Source organism: Seriola lalandi, unplaced genomic scaffold (assembly GCF_002814215.2).
Source record: "Seriola lalandi dorsalis isolate HSWRI2012SDOR001 ecotype SW California unplaced genomic scaffold, Sedor1 jcf7180002054972, whole genome shotgun sequence".
In the NCBI taxonomy this organism is placed as follows: domain Eukaryota; kingdom Metazoa; phylum Chordata; class Actinopteri; order Carangiformes; family Carangidae; genus Seriola; species Seriola lalandi.
Window position 1 is genome coordinate 3188999 of NW_019525660.1, and position 21253 is coordinate 3210251.

A 21253-nucleotide genomic window follows, 5' to 3' on the forward strand; every position below is an offset into this window, starting at 1 on the left:
TGTCCTGTATTAGCGAGGCCTCATGTGATCACCAGACCCTATCCTCAAGCCCGGGGCGCTCCTTACAACTTAATTAGAGCCAGATATTTTCAAAAACTGCTCTGTTTTCCACCAGTATCCAATATTAAAGTGATTTATGACTCTCTTTTTGAACATTAAGTGTTACATTTATAGCGGTTGTCCCAACAGATCAGATTCCTGATCAAGATCTGAGTGGACATTTTTATTAACGGGCTGTCAGACCGCAGAATAAATATTGCGGTCTTTAGGAATGCAGGTGCTTTAATTACTTTCGTTCTCAATTTGTAGGAACCCAGAATGGAAAAATATGGCTTCTGTGTATTGCTTTAGAAATGTCATTTGTGGTAGAAATTCATACTTCAGCAGCTAAAAACGCATGTAGAAGTGAAATACTTTGGAGAATCAAATAAATATGGTTTAGGGTATTGTCGCCATTAACGTCAAACCTCTATAGGCGCTATAATGGATCAGTGAGATTTCATATGTAGCTAAAAGTGCTGCACAGCTGGCTGTTGTTAGGCTGCTCTAAGTCAGACAAGGGATTTCATTGCTGTGAAGATCACAGTGCGGATTGGGGCTGCGGATGGTGGAGAGGGACTTAGTAGATTTGGGGTTCATTTAGTGACGCCCCCATTGGGATCTGTCTAAACTCCAAGCCTCAGGCAACAGGATGTGCACGTCTCCTCTATTCTCAGCGTATTACAGGATGTGGTGGTGCATCTCATGAGGTTTCAAACCGTCATGCACCTTATGTTGTTGCCTTAAATGAAATGCTTGAAAATGGAAATTGTAAGATCTCTTCCATCTTCCACACAACAGGGTCCCCTCTGTGACAACACAGAAATCATTCATTTTAGAAATCATGTATTATTCAACACAACTGCTCTGTCTTTGATCACAAACGTTATTGTCCCTGGGAGACTATTTCACACATACGTAAACATTGGTCAATCTAATGATCTGCCACTGACTAATAGCGTGGATCTCCCCTCAGACTGTTTCCTGCATCGGGACAGGGCCCCTCGCTCTGTCTCATTCACTTGGGCTACCCGGCCGTCAGGGCCCCTGAGTATAAACAAATATTTGTAAAGAAAAATAGAAAAAGCAAAACAATATATGGAATTCATAAACATGCATCCACATCAGGCAAACAGTTTATCCTGACAGCCGGTGAAAACAGAGGACGCCGCCGAGGACCAATAAACACTGATCTGCAGCTCACCTGCAGCACTGCACAGCTGAGCCTGTCAGTAAAAGTCTTTATGATTTTTATTCCTTCACTTAATATGTGTGACGAAATTGCTTACCAAGTTTCACTGCATAGCCTTTAACCAAAGGGCTTCTTTTCTGCACAACCTACGCTCAGTATGTCAATAATAAAACTATGTTATAGGCGACACTATTCATTGGACATATTTAAAGGTGGTGCAAGTTAAACCAAGACTAGTGGACCATCCAAACAGCAACACTTATTATTATTATTATTTAACAATTATTACTAGAGGTATTTTTATCCCAGTCCTACAGTGTCATTTATTGTGTATCCACAGTGGCTCTGAGCGTCAGAGCCATTGTTTTGTATTCTTTGGTGTGGATGAGAGATAACACAGTCTGATGCAATGTTGGTGCTATTTTCCTTTAATAGTACTGTATGTGCTGTGGGGAGAGGCGATGTCCCCTCAGGCATTAAAAGCTGCAGTGAACCCTGCGCTGTGACGTTTCTCTGCCTCTTTCTGTTTCTCCCACATCTCAAATGGGAGAAGGAACGCAGGTTCACACAGCGTGGGGGGGGGGGGGGACATCGGAGAGGGAGGGGCTGTGTTTCACATCTGATTAGCGTGCCCATGGAAACGGATGGTTGGAGGATCCCTTTGCCCTTGACATGCAATCTCTGGAGATTAGGGCAATGGTTGGTAGCCTTACCTACCTACTGTACCTGCCATGCGCATAGAGTTAGCCCGCTGCTGTTAACGGAAACAGCAGCAGCAGCAGCATCTCTCCTTCCCCTGCCCTCCGCCGTTTTGATACACCTACAGGAGTAGGAAGTTGTGAAAAGAAATCTCCCCTTGTAGTTATTTTACATTTGCTTCCCTGACTTCTCATGTTCAATAGGCTCCAACCTGCAGTAACCTTATAGCCACAAATTCACCCCTTCAGCTGGAATGGCATTGTGAATAAACTAACAGGCAGTCAAGTGGTGAGGGGAGTCAGCGGCTTCGTTAGCTGGCTCAATGCTGCTGCCGGCCCTTTGAACTCACAGCGCTCTGATCATAGCAGAGGACGCAGTCTCACACCTCATCATTTCATACACTCTCTAATTCAGGAGCATATATAGCGCCACACTTCACAGGCGGCTGACTAACTCAAAGGGCCATCTGCAGAAAGCCAGAAACTAGAGGGCTGGACAGTTTGTTCTTAATTCGTCCTGAACCTTTAGTGACAGTGGGGGGGTTGATTTCTGAGCAGGGAGGACAGGGGGTTAAGTTTAAAAGCTGCAGTAATAGGAGCAACTTTTCATGCACTTTGGTTTCCTCAGCGGAGTTTGTATAGACAAAGCCAGCCTTCAGCTCGGCCACAAGCCTAGCATTATCACAGTACAACAATGCTGAATATCAAACAGTCAAAAGAAAGTGCTCACGACCAAAACAAACCCCCCCCCACACACACACACCCCCCACCCCCTGAGAGGAACACTCAGAAGCCAAGTGCAGTGATCCACAGGGGACGTTAAAAACATGCAGGCACACAGTCAGAGGGCTGATCGTGGATTCAGTGAAATTTTTAAATTGAGAACCTGGTCGTTTTCAGCTGACAATGTCATTCTTTTTGCTCCAAACTGAGCGCCTTTCATGGTGGCTGCCATGGTAACATGGTCTGAAAGTCGGCAAGCAATTGGTACCAGTTTCTGCCAAGGCCCGGACTTACTGGTAGGCTTGCGATAAGCAGCATTTCCGACGCTAAATGTTGGATTGTGAAACCTGAACAAGGGACATCCGCCTTAGTTAGGCATCGTTCCATATGTGCAGGATGAATGTGTGAGGCTATCAGGCAGCTAGCAAATCCCCAGTACGATGCTGCAGCAGTGCTGGGACTTATTCTAGGTTAAAAGAATGTTTGGCTTGTATCTGGCACAATTAACACATCCCATCCATGGCTAAATAATCCTGATCCCCTAATGTGCTTATGCAGTGGGAAGCATCTCTGCCCATGACATGTCTCTGTCTGGCTGTGTGGGTTAGTATGTCTGTGGTAATGGCATGCTATAGAGGGATTCATTAGCTAAAGCTACTCCTCTCCTTTTAGTGAATGAAGGAGGGAGGCATACAACGGAGACAGCAGGCCTGCTCCTCCACCGTCATGGTAATAACCATGGCTACACACACCAGGGTATTTATTCTTTCCTCTCTCCCACTAACACAAATATTGTTCTGCTGCCCATAAGGATTACACACACATTTAATAAGCTACATCCACCTCCCATATACAGTAGACACAAATAATGCTGCTGTCTTTATATTACTGTGCATGTCTGGAAAATGCTGTAATGGTAGTCACTGGTTTATTTATGCAACAGAAACCCAATCCGTCATTACATCCGAATATCTTGTTAAGGAATGTTATTGTATTAATAGTGATTATAGCATGTTAAAATGATGTGTTATTGTGAAAAGATGGAGAGAGCTTCAGATGGGTCTATGATTTAGTCCGATCACAATGTTAACAGGAAGGGAATCAGTTGTACTTGATGCTAGCATGCTAATGTTCAGCAGGTATAATGTTTACCACAATCACTATTTTAGTTTAGTGTGTAGGCATTTGCTATTTAACACTAGATGCCAAGTACAGGTGAGGCTGATGGGGATGTCATCAGTCGAGCAGATATCTGCCCATAAACCAAAGCATTAGGCACATTTAAATTTTGTCCTGATCATGGTGCTAAAGAGGTTCATTAAAGTCCGCAGGATTCATTCTGTGGGCACCATGAATGTTTGCACAAGACTTATTCCAGCACCGACCCCAATGTTTGTTTACACACCAAGATACATCTGTACAAACGGCACTGAGCGGGATTCATGGCACAGAGGTGTCAGATAAGTGATGTAGGAAATGTAAAAAAAAAAAAAAAAAAAAAAAAACGAGGAGGAGAAATGTAATGTTCTTGAGAAGCTCAGCCAAGTGTGAAAATAGATCAATGAGATGGCACATAACTGATTCATAATCAGTGTGACTGTGAGTGATGAGCAGGACAAGTAAACAAACAGATAAGATTCAAGAGGACAGCAAATCAATTTGCAGTGACACAGAGAAAATTAAACGCAGCAAGGATTACATTTTGGAGGCCACGCTTGATCGTGCATGTTTACATTTAATACAACAGTTTCTAAAGCAGGAACACAGCCCTCAGCGTACTTGTTGCTACAGTTAGTCTCACAGGCCGCCATAGTTTAATCTCTTATGTCCTAGTGGCAGAAAAACCATTATGCTGTTGCAACATTTACAAGTGCAAACATTTGTTATGTTGCCGTTTTGGCAGTCGATACACACAAATCAGCTTTACGGCTATTAATAAGCAGCTCAGGCCCCATTTGCCATGCTGTCTGTGTTCCTGCACTGACACACAGCACTGTGATATACAGTTTGCTCTTGCCAGCCACGAGGGCAGCTGATGAACTTGGCATTAAACCAGAGGACAGTCATTTCTCCTAACTGACTGGATGGACAAATGGAAGATGTATATCTCTTCAGGCTCCACTGATGGACTGTTGCAGAATCAACAGGGATAAGCTGTCAGTTTTCCACTTTCCACTGGGCCATTACAAGACGGAGAGCCAGCCATTTGAAAAAGACAACATAACAGATATCACCTTAGGAGGTAGTGGTGAAACTAGGGCGGGGAATTAGGGAGCAGCCAACCAGCTATTCATCATTAGTCTGGAGACTGGCCAGTTTCTGACGCTGTCAACTACTCTCTCTTCCCTGCCTGACCACCTCTACCTCTCCTCTTCCACCCTGCTCCTTTTTTTAAGGAGGCTTGGGTGGTGATGCAAGCAGCAGTAGCAGCGATAACCAGGCATTCCTGACATTCCCCCTTTATTAAACTTTAATTAGGGAATTACCAAGTGGGGGCAGAAGTGTTGAGATTTGGTGGAAAGAGGGCGAAACCAGGGCTCCAAGGTCATCAGAAGTAGAGATAAGGCGCTTAGTGCTATGAGACATATGTTATCCTGCCATTTTACTGTTTTACCAGCTCAACATAAACATGGAAATCTCTCATGGGAAAAGATCAAATGGGATACCACAGAGACTGGATCCAATTTCAGAGCAATAAGATATCCGAGATATCTTTGTTTATGGAGAAGAAACATGCATTATCCAATGATGGGTCTGCCATGGAAACAATCAAAAGGTCTTATCCACCGTAACACACGCTGCCACGTTCGGTCCGCATGTATTCCACTACAGATGGGTAGAGATACAAAACTAGCTGTTGCTGTATGTCATATCTGTCACACCGCGACGCTTTCTCTACAGACCGCAAGAGTTAATCTATACCACCAGCGTTATCACTGGGGCCTGGGTTATTTTTAGCAGCTTTCATTACACTTTTCTATCCTGTAGCCAGATTGGACGGGTTGATATTTGTCAGGAAAATCACGAGATGTTCTCCCTTCAAACCCCGGTGCCGAACAGTGGCTGACAGCTTGCCATGGCAGGAGACATCTAAATTGTCTCATTATGGACCAGGGGTTATGACAGCCTGAGCCACCCTTAGAGGAACGGCGGATGAGCTGTGTGAGCCGAGGTACAATTACTTTACCATCTTGAATTGCAGTGCGTGTATGTATCTGTGTGTGCGCGTAGCAACTGAGCGCGACTCCGTGCGTGTGTTTGCAGCACCTGTTAAACTAGCCTGCTGCTCAAACTTGAGCTGCAGTTGGGCGTAGTGTGGCACTGTAGTTACTGCAGGTATCATTGAGACATTTAAAGTGTCATGATTTTTGTCATTTTTCACACAGTTCCTTCTGGCGCTTTTTTCATTCTCACCACAAAGTGCAGCATTATGAAAATCTGTGAAGAGATTCTGATCAGAAATACGCACCATTACCCTCGTTTGAACAATTATAGTATAACTCCTTTCTATGACGTCAGTAAAACAGCTTCTGTCTTCTGAGGAAAACGTTTGCTTCGAGCACGGACACCTTAAATATCGAAGACTACAGCCTGGGCTTGCTGAGGGTGTATCAGGGGCAAATAATACTTCTGTTAGCCCCAAAAATCTACTCAGACACTGAGTGCACTAACATTCAACCACCCTGGATTTGAAAGAAATGAGCTGAATGAGCCTCCAGAATGTGTGAACGTCCCTCATTCGCTGCGTCTCTGGAACAATAACAACGGGATAATGCGCAGATTAGTGCTCCTGGGGGCAAAGATGGGCTTTAGATGCGGAAATATGCAACAGAGACTCCCTCCCCCCAACCCCACCCCTCCGCTGCAAATGAATTAGCCTACTGTTCGCCCACAAATATAGTGTGTAATGTGCTTGCAGAAGAAGATTAGTGTGGAAATGGAACTTGAGATGTCTGGCGTTTCAGGGATATACATTGAAAACATTCAACAAGCTGTCTGGCTCAATCATGCAGTTCAGTATTGTTTAAACCTGAAAGCTAAAAACCCTTCTCTATTTTCCTCTTAAGTTCTTTTAAAGACGTTCAATATGCCACAGCTGGTCATTAATTAAGACTATGCCTTCCCTCTAATGGCGTCTTGAATTCTGCTCTTGAAGAAAGCCACCCTCTATTCAAGCTAACTGATCGCGGCTATTAGATGAGCCTGAGTGTTTTGAATGCCATAGGCAGGTTTTAGAGACAGTTTTCTCGTAGAGAATGCTTCAATCAGGCGACGTCCTCAGGGTCACAGCTGTGCCTTGTTCATATAACAGCCTGTAATATCACCACTCAGCACAACTAAATACTCTGACTGATGAAGAGAATCTTAAGGATCCAGGAAATTTAACATTATCACGGCTTTTGTAAGCTGCTCAACCGCTGTCCTCAGTATTTTCTCGCTGCTTTTCCAAACCTCTGCAGTCGACCGGCCGATTTCATCTTAAGCTGTGTCCTCACCCCCTCACCCCCCGTAAACCTAAGGAAGGTCTTTCTCTTGGGAATTCTGAAAATGGTGCCAGTGTCTCTGAGGAGAGGACACAGGAATGTCATGACCCTGTGTGAGTGATGTCAATCAGCTTTTTGATGGGAAATACTCAATGGGGATTTGTAGTTTCTTTTGAGAAAAGGAGGTAGTTTGGCTCCGAGGAGGTTGGAGAAGCGCAGAAGAGATCAGGAAAGATGACATTAATTTAGAAGAGTGAGAAAAGTGCATTGTTAAAGTTTTGTTACTTGACTTGTGAAATCTGTCACACAATATGTTCTGGCTCTAAAGGCAGCTTTCTAAAGTTTGAAAAAAATAACCCTGATGGTTTCTTTAGGGTTATCCCAGTTTGGGCTTGAGACTACATTAAAGTCTGCACTACAAAGTAGAGATGTAAAGATTGATGTTATTTAGGAGACAGGGAGGATCTAATGACAGACGCTATTGAATTAAATTATGAGGAATGTAGGGTCCAGTGTTTGCAGAGTTTGAGCCATGTAGGGGCTGAAAGTCGTGATATATCTCGGCCTCCGCTGCTTCACTTTTGTTTTTCCAATGTGTCTCTTGTGAGTGCTCCAAGTCAACTACATCTTTACAGCTCCAATTCAGTAACTTACATTCTGATGAGATTATTCAAAGGTTATTAGAATTAAAAAACGAACTGCTCTATAAATACATACAGCGTGTGATCGCTGAGAAATCTAACCACATCGATGTGTCCAAATAAAAAGACCTGCTCTGCTGTGACTCAAATTTTATTGGACTAAAAATCCGGGTGTAGTGTGAAAGATCACTTGCACTAAAAATCCCCTTTGCAACTAAAGATCTGCTGCAAAATGTAAAAAGAAAAATCCCTGGATTTCAGAGAGGAGGTGATGTTAAAAGGTCACAGAGACACTTGAGGTGGACCTAACCATTTAGAAAAGAGGGGCTTAAGGGGATCAGGCCACACTTATTGAGAGATGACTGAGAACATCTGGGATCACTCTCAAACACACACATTCTCTCTCACACACACACACACACCTAAGACTTTCACACACATTCTCTGAGAGACACACTATGCTATTAAACTCATCTCTAATCTTGGATCAAACACTGCGACAGGATGCACCTCCACAAGGTCTGGTGCTGTGTGGTGTTTGTAATCTTGAGGGAAAGTGCGAGAGACATGAGACACGAGGGTTTTGGGCTATGTCTATCTGCTGAGCTTTGGTTCCACAACGCTGACTTGATGAACTACAACACTGGGTGGGCTTAAACAGGCCCACACACACACACACACACACACACACACACACACACACTTATCTATACATGTCTCTGGTTTCCTCATCCATTACCACTGCGATCCCTCTTTGGGTCTTGCTACACATTTTCCATAATCAAGTCAAATGTGATACTTTTGGTGAGAGGAGGTTGTGAAGTCGAATCTAATTGGTCCGTCCTCTGTGTGTTTGCGTGTCCTCCAGGTCCCATGGCCTCCATGGAGCATGGCAGAGAGCTGGAAGAGGCCTCTACAGTGAGAAAAATGGTCCAGCAAAGCCCTGCGAGGGGCGGTCAGACCCACAGACCAGCCGGCTGGAAGAGGAGACGCCCACGGCCCCGTCTTTCCCACAAGGGGCCCATGCCGTTCTAGAGCAAGGTGAGTTTGTAGCAGTCAGGGGAGACAAGACGCTCGTGATAAAACGGTCAGTGTCACACGGTAAAAGTCTTTCTGCCCACATTGGATTCTCATGAATAAGCATGTGCCTGCTGCGCTGTGTTTGCCCCTGTCCAACTTTCAAGTAAGAGCTACGTTTCTCAAGAAAATAAGAGCAAAAGCACTTCTCGATATATTAAATCATAACTGCTGACTAGTGAGGAAACCATTTCTATGAGGAATCTTTACCAGGAATATGATGTTGAGTCCTCTATACTTTATTGGCAGAATCAGTTTGGATGTTTTCGATGACGAATGGGAAACTCAAACTCTTACAGGACCACTTGAAACTGTTAATGACCATCGCAGCCAGACTCAGCTCCAACACAAGGATGTTATTGTTGGCACTGAGAAAAGTGCATGTCTTAACAGCTTATTGGACTTTAGCCTACCAGCTTGAATGCCTCTGTAGTAGGAGAGACTGTTTCTGAGGGTACGTCATTTATTTCCTCATATGGGAGACGGTTATTCTTAGAAACCTAACCTTTGAATCAATTCAACTAGCATAAATCTTTTCTCTCCACCTGATTAAGTCAATTAAAACCCGTTTTCCAAAAATAATACTTTGGAGAGTTGGGTTTCCTGGCTGTAATGCTTTTCCTCCCAGGAATGTTTAACTAGCTGTCAAGTAAAACAAGGTTTTGTGTGGAAACTCTTTCATCCAAAATCAGAGATAATATTTTACTTATCACCTTTTTCGCAGTTTGATTTTCTTTTCTCAACCAAAACAAACTCTCTGTATGTCTACAGAAACATATCAAGCTTCATTGAGAAACAAAAGCATATAGAGTTAATTAAACAACATTATCAGATTTACAGTATATACAGATTAAAACTCTCTTTGCGCTTGCTAATGTTTACACATCTCTGTGAATAGAAAGCAACAGCAGTACAATCATGTTCCTGCATTAAGAAGCACGGGACCCATTCACATGTCTCTCCCAGACGCTGTGAGAGACAGGGAAACTTGACAAAACACAATATCCCTGCAGGAGGTGCTGACCATACAACATTGACCTGCAGAGGTCCGCCATAAATTAACGCCGTAGTGAGAGGCGGCTGCAGCCAGAGAGTGTCGAGGCATGGTTAATCAGTTTTCAGGAAAAGGGATCAAAGCCATACAAGTAGAAAGCTCTATTCTCTAAAACTGCCAGATGAGTTTTACAATCTATGGCGAATTATGGATCATTATTTATTCTTTTTTTTTTTTATTTATGGTCAAGGTCAGAGTTCTTTCAGTCCTGCTTTCTATACGAGACTCTAGAGTCTCACAACTAGGTTGAAAACAATAAGTGAGGTCAGTGTGCACTTAAAGGACAACACAGGTCGTCCAACTTTTCCTCAGCCTGCCAATAAAATGTGAGAATCCTCAGCGGTCAGAGTTTGTGTTCAGTGCCAGAGAGCTGGCCACACAATACCGGGAGCTTCAGGAAGTTGTGAAGCTCTTTAAAAGTGAACGGCTCAGTGAGTCACAAAGCTGTCTCTGCAAACACCACTTAAACCACAACACGCTGAAGATTTCCTTCTTTTCTTTTTTTTTTGCTCGCTTCCCACTCCAGCTCCTCTCATTCTTACAAAGTTCATAGTTCACCTCATTCAAGGATTTCTCTGCATGCCGTGCCAATTTAGCCCAACCTGACCAGAGTGGGAATCAGGCTGCCCATTAGCTGCATTTCACAGATAACGCTACCAACTGTCACAGACTAAATGATCCAAGGAGTTACAAGTCTTCTTCACAGTTCAGTCCCAGTTTGTTCACCGTCTCACCGGAGGAATTAAGCCTTCACGAGAAGCATGAATCCAGAAAACGAGCCAGTCTTCACACACTTTAGCTTGAAAAGCTCTGTTCATCCTGCGTCCTCCTTCAGTTTGAGCTGATGATGAGAAAAACACCTCCTGAAGCAGCTGGAGATGCATTTTGTTTGATCAAAGCTAGAGTTCAATGGAGACGTCCAGCTGAGGGCTGCTGAGACTTGCAGGCAGACAGAGTGTATGTGGAGATGTCATTACAGCCCTAAACTTAATTTAACTGAGCTGTGTTCTTAAATAAAGATTAAGAACAAGGATCGACTTGACAGTGTCCGTCCTCCAGCCCTATCCTTTTTAGTGACGTCTCCCCATTTCAGTGTCAAAAGCAGCTCATCTTTTATTCTCTAAGACACCTGAGGCAAAGTTTGACTTTTCATCATTACACAATCCAGATGTGAACGCCACTGAGAAGAAAGATGGCGACCCGGGTCATTCCTCTTTGAGCATCTGAGTAGACTCAGATCCAAACGTGCTATTACAACTCTTGGATCTAAGCCATGCCAGTGACAGTCTAAAAGACGACAGGATATTACAGATTTAAAGCCGCAAGCAATTTACGAAAAACCCTTTGAGACCCGAGTGTGAGAAAGCTCGGTGAATGAGTCTTCTGAAGAGTTTTCCATCAAAAAAAAAAAGTAGAGCAGGTCTGCAACTCCTCCCATACACTCACTCTGTGATGCAGTATGACTTCAAGGCACTGACATCATACTGTGGACCCACACAGTACAAAGGATGACAACAAACAACAATACAACTCAATAGAGATTAGATATAGCGTACATCAGTCCTTGAGGCCTTACATGACCATGGAAATATGCCATCTTGAAACAAGAGCAGGCTCTTATTACTGAATGAACCTTGTTGTCATGCAACAAAGCTTACAGCGCCTGAAATCTTGGTAGATTATCACAGGACAGGAGAAGATAAAGGGCGAGGGAAGATAAAAGATTTCCTCATTGTGAAGGAGCGATCCAGCGCCCCCAGCACAGTATAAGGTTGGGCTTGTGTTCCACAGTGAGATATACAATTGTTTTTCTTACTCCCTGCTGCACTCTTCTATCAAAGACCGTGAAATCTGGTTGGAACATGTCCGAACCTTTTCTTCTTTTAAGAGCAAGATAACAAAAGGTAAAACACAGAGAAAGCTCTAGTAGAAACTCCCTGCGGGGGGGGGGGGGGGGGGGCCTTATTGGAGAGGAAATTGAAATGTCTGCATGACTCATGAAATGATTTTTAGGAATACAAAGAAAATAAACACACACTGATGGTGCCTCTTCTCTGTTATTTTTCTCTGTCTTGCAGGCACTGCTTTGAGCGCCCTCCCCCAGGTTCTGATTTCTATGCTCTTCCTTTGCCTTGGGGGGCCTTGCAACGAAGGGCCTACGCTTGCCCAGCCTGAAGAGTGATGTCCATAGCACCTGCTGGTTCTTCAAGCAACTCTGTCCACAAAAAAATCAGGACAAGCCGCTCACCCTCAGCTCTAGGAGGAATTGGGGGCAGGGAAGGGGGGTGGGGGGTATTGAGCCCGAGCTATCAGACTCTATTTCTCTGTCTCTCTCTTTCTCTTTCTCTCACTCCCTCACTACTTATCTATCTCTGTCTTCTCCCAAGTGTTTTTTTTTTTGTTTTTGTTTTTTTTCAATTTTCCTATCATTTGCTTAATAGAGCCCAATCATAGCGATCTACCTGAGTGTCTCACACACTTTGCATGACATGTGGTGGAGAGGGAGCCCGGTCAAAACAATCTGAGTCTTAAAGCATCTGTCACTTCTCCATGATGTGGTATTCCCATCTCTCAGATTCAAGGTTACTGCAGCCGCTGATTTCTTTGCTGTGTAGCTACTTAACAGCTTTACTTGCGGGAGAGGGCGCTGAACATGCAGAAGGGCAGTGTCAGTTTTAATAGTTGACAATAGCAAATATTAAGTTCACTTATGATACTCTGGATGTCCGCTGCGTAAAGGGATCCAAGGTTTTGGTGTTTAAAATGGAAGAGCAAGAGCGTCACATCTGAACGTCATGATAAACCATCACTTAATTATCATCATTAACGGTGCTTTGTACCTCCTAATGACAGTACGTCCACGTGCAAAGTAAAGTTGGACTGAAAAGAGAGCACATATTGTCAAAACAATCTATTTAAGTGACAGAATAATTCCTTCGTTTAGGAGATTCTTTAATCCAAAGCTATTCTGGTGTTTCTGAACTCATTAACACCTTAGGGAGGGGTTTACTGACACGCTCAAGGTTACTGTAACATGCCCCACCTTGGATGAGTCCTTTGACCCCAAATCCCAATCCCAATCCTGTCCCCAATCCCCAGCCTTCGCACCACACTGCTGCCCCGCGCAGCCGCTCTACACGACTGTTAACTGGCAGTGGCGGTCTGCTCCACCGACAGGCCGCCTTGCCTTTTAATGAAGTGCCAAATAATAACCTTCTCCACAATGCTGCCAGGAACAAAGGAATGAAAGGTTAGGGAGAAACACATTACCTCTTGTTTGAAGTCTTGATACACTGACACATTATGCATTTTAAATTTCTGCAAACAGAAATCCCACGTGAGATAATGTTAGCGAGGAGGACGAGTTAAATTAGACCAAAAAGAAAAAAAAGAAAAAAGAAAAAAAAAAAACAGGAAACGGTTTCAAAGCAAACAACAGCTCAGTTAATACGCCACAGTGATCAGCCTGACACTCAGGCTCTGGCTGTTTTAATATTCAGCATAAGGCTGGTTTGACCCCTTGACCGATATCTTTCACTGACAAAATGCTATGCCTTTCCATCATACTGGAATATATTACTGTTTATGTTTATTTCTGTGTTTAAGTAGTTTTATTTCTTTTTTCTCAGGGTGCTGTGATAGAGGCTTGTACTAGAGCAGTCTATTTTGTGCATTTATTTAACAAAACACAAACATACAGTACATTTAAAGCTTATATGAGCATATTTTCGTATACTGTATCTTTACTCTCCCATGTATGTATTCACCGATATAGCCATGTATCCAGATTCAGTCCTTTCTAGTCATGATCCGTTCCCTACACTATGTTGGGTACAGTTGCCTTTCTAGTCTGCCCTTCCACAGCACAGGTGGTCGTGGCTTTGATCATTACGCTCATTAAATCCTAGAGTTAATCTTTCTCAGATGGATCTCCCCAAGGCTGGCCGGGGCCACTTAGTCTGAGCTCATTGTTAAATTGGCTTAGACTGAAACCACACCCTTCCCCCTTCCCAGTCCCAAAACCCCTGCTGATTCAGTGTGTAACCATGTAACATATTAGGATTGTAACCTGTAGAGCAGCCACCTTGCAATCGTTGGTTGTGTATTAGGTGTGCGGAGCGACTTCCTAATTATATTGTTTGTTTTGGGTTTTTTTTCCCCCCATTCAGATTTTAGGTGAAAATCTGATTTCAATCCGCTGCGATTCAATCATCAAACACTTTACGCCGTCAGTCGGTTTTGACCAAATAAGCAACTGGCAGGTTAACCTAGATTTCCAACACCTTTTCCCTCTCGCCATGTCTCATGCAAATATTAAAATAAAATGCAGAGTCTTCTCAGTCCCAGCATGAGAAGCTTTTATTAAGATCCAATGGGTAATCCACCCAGCCAAGCTCACCTTGATTAAAAATGTATTAAATCCTAGGGCACTGTGAAGAGTAATAATTTCAGTTCCACCATTTTTTTTTTTCATATCCGCTTAGACAGAGATGTAGATTTCATTAATGCTCCTCGGGAGTGAGACAGCTTTGCTCAGGATGTCTCATGTATTATTGGGGAAGATAGTAGGAAGATATGAGCTGGGGATGGAAGTTCAAAGCCGCAGGAGTTGGGATGCTGGAAGTCGACTAGGTCATGACAAGGGGTTCAAATCAATATTTCCCCCATCTCAGAAGTTTTTGTTACGGAGCCGAGCAACGTCTGTATCCGCACTGTTCTTCATGAATGTATCCTCACCATCTGCACCAGCCATGCTGCCCTTTCAGAGACCAGAGCAAACCAATGTTTATGTCGAGTACCCTTTTTAATCTTGGTCTGGTTATCAGTTGAATCCAAAAACCAAAAGCCAAATATCCCACTGATCCAAAGCCTCCAGTGTCAACAAGTCCCAACAAATAGACGTGGCTTTGCTCCAAGACTTCTCTGTATGGGTTCGCAAGGCTGCACTTTTGCAATTCCATTATGCTGCTGGAAAAATACACCCTGAAAACAAGAGTCTCTTGATATGGAATGGTTTTCCAGTGTATTGTGACAATTTTTTTGTCTGATTCTTGTCTAGCTGGTTGTCCAAAGCTTACTTTTTTGAATACAGTGTGACAAGCTGTATCTTTTGTGGATGTAACAAAATAGAAAAGTAGTCTGCAGCACAATATGTCGTGGACACGTGAAAGCTTTCAGGCATTCTTTTCTTGTAGATCATAGCCCACAGCCCTCCCCTGCACATCAGGTTAATGGGCCTTGTGGTGTGGAAGGACAAGCACGTCCAGGCTCAAACTGAAATGGTAAACCAATACATTATGCTCGGGGAGCAAAACCATTTTCCTTAATGGTCTTTTCCAGCAAGGCTTACACAAGAGAAACGATTCCTATCCTCTCAATGTTTCCTCTCCAGTTCCTCTTCTCTGTGACCATCACAAGGCCTGAGTAATGTTCCTATGCACTTGTTAGCATGTTTTCCTGGTAGAAAAATGTTTGTGCTGAGAACTTGCCCCATTGTGTTTAGTTCTTCTTGTCCAAATGCATTTGGCTGGGAGTGTGTAAGGAGTAGGGGTGAGCCGGGAGGTAGATATGTGTTACTCATGGAGATGAGAATAAGCTAGCAGAAGGTTTTAAAATATTAGCTTAGCCATTGAGCTCTGTTTCCCAATAGCTATAGACACAAAAACTTCACAGAAAAACACAAGGTTTTTAGTTTTTCTTTTTTTTTTTCATCCTATCGTCATTCTATACTCAGTTCTCTACCAGACACAGTTTCTCTAAAATGACACTGCACCAAACGTTTCATTCATTGAGAAAATGGAAACAGAGTTGGCACGCAACACATTCCATGATTTTACCTTGTGAATCTCTAAGCCCATCAAACTGTATCATGTTGGCCTTCAGAGTGGGTGTCTGCAGGATCAAGTGGCTGATATTCAATCCAATGCATTCACACGTTTCCACCGGCTGGGCAATCCAAAGGATAACTAGATTTTATCTCCCATGGGAAATGACTATGATCTGTCATTATCCTGGAGCCTCAAAATGAGACTTCCATACCCAGAATAGCACAGGCCCCTCCTGCCTTGATTGCGACACGTCGTTCTCCATCTATCTAACCACTGTGTCCAAGATCAGCTACATTCAGAGCAATCTGAGGAGAGATGCAGTCTGTAGGCTTACACACCATCGCAACAGTGTTACTAGGTCTCAAGCAGATACCATTTGAAAGACAATGTATTACTCCTGAAACGTATATTCTGTTTATGGTGTGTGCTCATATTACTCACCAGGCCAAATGTACAGTCCCTGTCTCTGTTTTGATGTTGAACTGGGCAAAAATAAATGACATAAATAAATAAATAAAACAAGTGTATCAGAAATGGTTGAAATACTGTGTACATATTTGAACTTTTGGTTTCTAATTTATAAAAGATAAGCTTTAGCTCTTGGAGTACTTATTTTATTTTTTCCTTTCATGCGTAGCTTTGTGTTTTTATTTTCTATTTCTGTAAAGTGTGTAAATATATCTTTATGATAATAAGTAATATTAAAAATCTTATTTTAAGAAAACACCGTGTCATGTTTTTTTTTTTTGGCAAATGAAAAAGCAGATAGTGTTTACCATGCTTTTACATGCTGACATGACATGATAATGGTGGTGAAGTTATCAGGATTCATCCTGAGGGAAACATGGATTTCTGCACCGAACTTCATGTCAGTCCATCCAACACTTTTAGAGACATCTCCCTCAAAAACACAAAATGTCAACCTAATGCAACGGGAAAAGTCAGGGGATCACCGCCATCATTAGGATTCATCCTCTGGAAACCATGAATATCTGTACAATGGTTTGTGCTTTCCAATCTTGTAGAGGTGGAGATATCCAGCTGGATACCTGACAGTTTTGACCTACTGCGTGTGCTAGATGACAAGTCAGATGATCACCCAAGTCATTAGGATTCATGCTCTGGGCAATAGGTATTAAATTTAATGGAAATACTTAAATAGATGTCGTGGCATTTCAGACATTACCATAAAGCCACTAAATGTAAATGTACTTTATATTGAGGCTCCAGCAGTCATTATTAAAAACAACAGACAGGGGTGAGATAATGAACAGTATAAATGTGATAATGGAGTGAAATGTACTGTTGACATTTAGTGAAATTGCACTTGGCAGAGACATTTGTCATCCTCTCTGTTCAGTGCAGGAAGTGACACAGCCTAGTAACATCAACAAGCCAACTCACGATTGTTCAATTCAAATGGGATGCTCTAATCACAAAACATCAGCCTTCACATTACTCAACAGAAGTGCTTATTTTACTTCAAGTCAGCCCAGTTGTTTGTGTTTTTAACGTTGCTGTCGCTGGACCCGACCTGAAACTCAACGAGAGATGGACAGAAAAGAGCAACATGTTTACCTGAATGCCACGGCCATTAACCTTTACCTTCAGTCGAGTCTCGTAGAGAAATTCATCCGTTGCAATATGCGCATGCCTTTGGAAATGTAAATAAACTCCTCATCCATTAAGGAACACTCCACCAGTGACAGGTAGCCTTCCTAGAGCTTATAGTGCATACTAAGCATGCTACATATTAATGCATCCCAGCTGCTGAGCACGCATGCAGACTCTGGATGCATCTATAGATGAGATGCGTGCATACATGTCACATCTACATACAATGGAGGCTCCTCCAGTCATTACTGCTGAATAATCAGAAAACAAATCTTTATTTTTTTGGGATGTTTAATAAATAAAACTGTCCAAGAATCTCTAATTCCTTTTCGATTAAATATGTGTAGATTCCTGTGTTTACCAATAAAGTATATGGTGTGAATGCTTAATATTCAAGGAAGCATTTTAAAGAAGTTACACAAGAAATTGTACATTTGACGTCACATATGTTACTTTCTCATTACATTGTTTATCTGAAAGAGCCTCAGTGAGGCAATGTGCTGAAATGTCCTGGGCTTTGCATGGGAGCCACTCTTCCTCCAAATCTCCCACTGGGACCACTCAGGGAAGTGTCTGGTTAACGCGCCAAGTTGACATGTCATGATAGACAAGAGGTGCACCCCTGAGCCCCAGCAGCCCCCAAAAGACACCCAAGGTTATATCATCAAGCCTGGGTCAGCTGTATAATTGGGCTCGGGGTCACTGAGAGGATATGGAGCGTGACAATGAGGCTATAGAGTTACAGTTTGTAGCCGGGCAGCAAGGGCTGCCGGTGGGGCATAACTGCAAGGCCAGACGTCCCTTTAAAAGAGTTCAAGGTCCATCTGCGAAAGTGGCTCCAGCCCTGTTCACTGTCACTGCTGGAATGTGTGTCACTGCCTGCCGGCCACCAGAGCACTGCTGGCAGAGCGGGGGAGGGTGAAGGAGACGTTGGGTATATTGGGTTTGTTGTGAGGGAAAAAATAAAACTTTCAGGATGATGAGCGAGTTACTGTTGATAATGTGCATCAGACACAGTTTCTAACTCTCACAAGCTTCTTGAAATTATTGGAACAATGTCTTCAGCCAGAGAAAGAAGAGAAGCAGTGGGATTTACACACTGGAAGTATGTTGCTGCTCTGCGCCTCCAGTGCCTGGAACTACATACATGCCTGTGAACCTACATACATACATACGTGCGTACGTATGTATGTAGGTTCACACAGAAACAGAAACAGACTGCAGGGACTAACATCTGGTTTGCTCCTGGCACAGAGTCCCAGAATCAACTTCTGCCACATCATAAAAACCTTTACTGCAGTTGGCTCTCCCACAATACCACCAACAAAGCCCACAGAACCGCTGACAAACCCACGCTGATTGATGTTACCCAGCTCACTGCTGTCGCTCAACCACCTGGTCTCCATGGACTCTAATTATACACAATGTGCGGACTGTGATTGCAAATTAAGCACACATGCAACGAGCAGGTGTTTTGATAACATTTTTTAACGCAGTGTGGCTGGTATTGTTTTCACCTTGTGAGTGTGTGTGTGTGTGAGTGTGTGTGTGTGTGTGTGTGTGTGTGTGTATCATGGTAAAATGTGGTCCTGGAGACACCTACTGCAGCAGGAACCAGCCACCGAGGCGGCTTTGACTCTGGCAGGTGTTTATATGTCTGTCTGTCTCTTCTGTGGAGAGATTTTGTCAGCGCGATACAGTCACAGCCGTGCAAAGTACAGTCACGAAACTCTGCAGGTGTGTGGTTGAGATCAAAATGTAGGCCGACCTCAGATATGGGTGTGTTTGCTCATGAGTCGGAACATCAACATGTCGATGGGCGTCGCAGCTCGTGTGATCCCATCACAACATGGTACGTTCACCAAAATATTCAATTTACCGTCACAATGATGAATTTTTTTTCCCATTTTTGCTTAAAAAATGTCAGTTAATTAGAAAGATAAAGTTTATTTAATTATCAAGTTTATTTTCTGTTGATCAACAAATTGATTAATCAAATCATTTCAGCTTGGATTTTAAGTCGAGTTTAAAGAACTTCAATCTACTATTGTTCACATTTACTGAAAACATTACTGTGATCTTTTAAAGAACTTTTTCACTCGTAATCTTTTTTAGTATTTAGTTATTTTTGGCACAGTCTATACCTTTTATTAGATTAGCCAACAGTAGGGACATGACAGGAAATGAGGGGAGAGAGAGAGAGAGAGAGAGAGATGGGAACACAAACTGGAGACGCAGCAGTAGGCGACCCGGACAGACCAGTTTCTCATTATTCTAATCAGTACATTCAAAAGTGGAATTATACTTGGTGGTAACTGCTTAGTTGTGATAATAATGACAAACAACTGGTAAATCATGCGTGAAAATTAATGCTGAAGATGTCAGATATCACCTACACTGATCCTGCTGACACTAGTGTCTCCTTCAGCTGCTGTGCTAATGTCACAGCCTGACACACAGGACAAACTGCTGCTCAGCTCTAAAGTTTAACTGAGGGATTCAGACTATTATTATTTGTGCAAGTGTTATCTATTATGTAAGCAGTCAATAAACTATGTACAGAGCCGGAAAATAACGGGCCTAGTTGTAGATCATTTACTGACCAACAGACTCATCACTCTTTTGGCTTTTTCAACAGCAAAAAAATAAAAAAATAAATACCCTCGCCAACTTTTTGAAAATCAAAACAGCAGAGTGGCGTTTCTCTTTTTAACAAACCACCTTTGGTTGATCGTTGATTCTGCATTTGACTTCATGGTGGACAGCTGGGTCCAGGCAGGTTGTAATGACAGGACATTTTATGTGAGTGAGTGTCATTGCAGTAATAGTGTACTGTGGCTCACATCCTGTATATGCGCGTCTGAGAGAAAGTGCATGCACAAGTCTGCATCTGCTTCTGAAGTGAACATAAACAAAAACCCCTGACTGCAAACAGAGCCTGGAGCCAGGTAAGAGGCAGGAACAACAGTTTGTGTAATGCACCTCAGCTGTGTTAACACCAGCAGCTCTGCAGTGGCGATGGATCACTGGAGTGGTCATAAAAACAAAGCCAGTGCAAACACAGGAGGGGGGGGGCAGCTGGTAGACAAATGCAGAACCTGGATGGGGGTGACGTATAGAGAAAGGAGCTAGTAGCTGCATGAGTTACCAAGAGTTTCCCCTCGACTGTTCAAATGTGTCTGGAATTTACTGTAATTTTGAACTTCCGCTGCACTTTTAAAAACAACAATATGGAAACATGACGATGGCGTTTGGTTCATTTGCACCTTTCCCTGAACTTGAGTCTCTTGTCGGTGAGCCAAGACTTCCTTCAGGATTATTCTATACACTGTGCAGCTTAGCCACATTTGCTTTAGCTCACAGGCCAGGAACAAAGCAAGTGCACCGGCCCATAGGCTAATATAATCAGGGTCATAACTTTCCCATCATTAGAATGCTACCCATTGATGACGGATGGACTTAGGATATAAACTGTAAGGCTTCCTTAAGCCCTTCCTCAAGTGTCCTCTTTTGGGGCCAAGAGGACACTTCCTTTCCTATTAGACAGAGAAATGTTGGCACCCGCCTCCCAACCATTCTTTGTGAATCGTACTTACACGAGCATGAAGGCGAGTTGTCCATGTGGAGGTCTGGGGACACTAGTGAAATCTTTACGGCCATATATGAGGTGGTAAACAAAAAATCCTTAGGGAATTTATGTGACATTGTAAAGCCTTTGTGTTGAGCTGTCATATTAAAAACGAACCTAAAACTTCATTGACCACTGACTTTTGACAGGAATGTTTTCTATTGTTCAGACACTTGCAACATTAACACTTCCTCATGCCTTCCTACAAGTTATATTTTTAACAACATAAGGATGTAAACAGGTTCAAACGAAAATCGAAAGAGTCCAGTTGTCCT

General features: G+C 43.0%; 1 protein-coding gene across 1 annotated transcript in view; it reads left to right on the forward strand.

Annotated features, from left to right (window-relative positions):
• apln (apelin) overlaps positions 1-16460 on the forward strand; it is a 22139-nt gene extending 5679 nt beyond the window's left edge. The window contains exons 2-3 of the mRNA XM_087171735.1: positions 8646-8818; positions 11987-16460. Coding sequence (XP_087027861.1) covers positions 8646-8812 — 167 coding nt within the window. The 3' untranslated portion in view covers positions 8813-8818; positions 11987-16460. The remainder of the gene's footprint in view (positions 1-8645; positions 8819-11986) is intronic.
• Positions 16461-21253: the final 4793 nt, after the last annotated feature.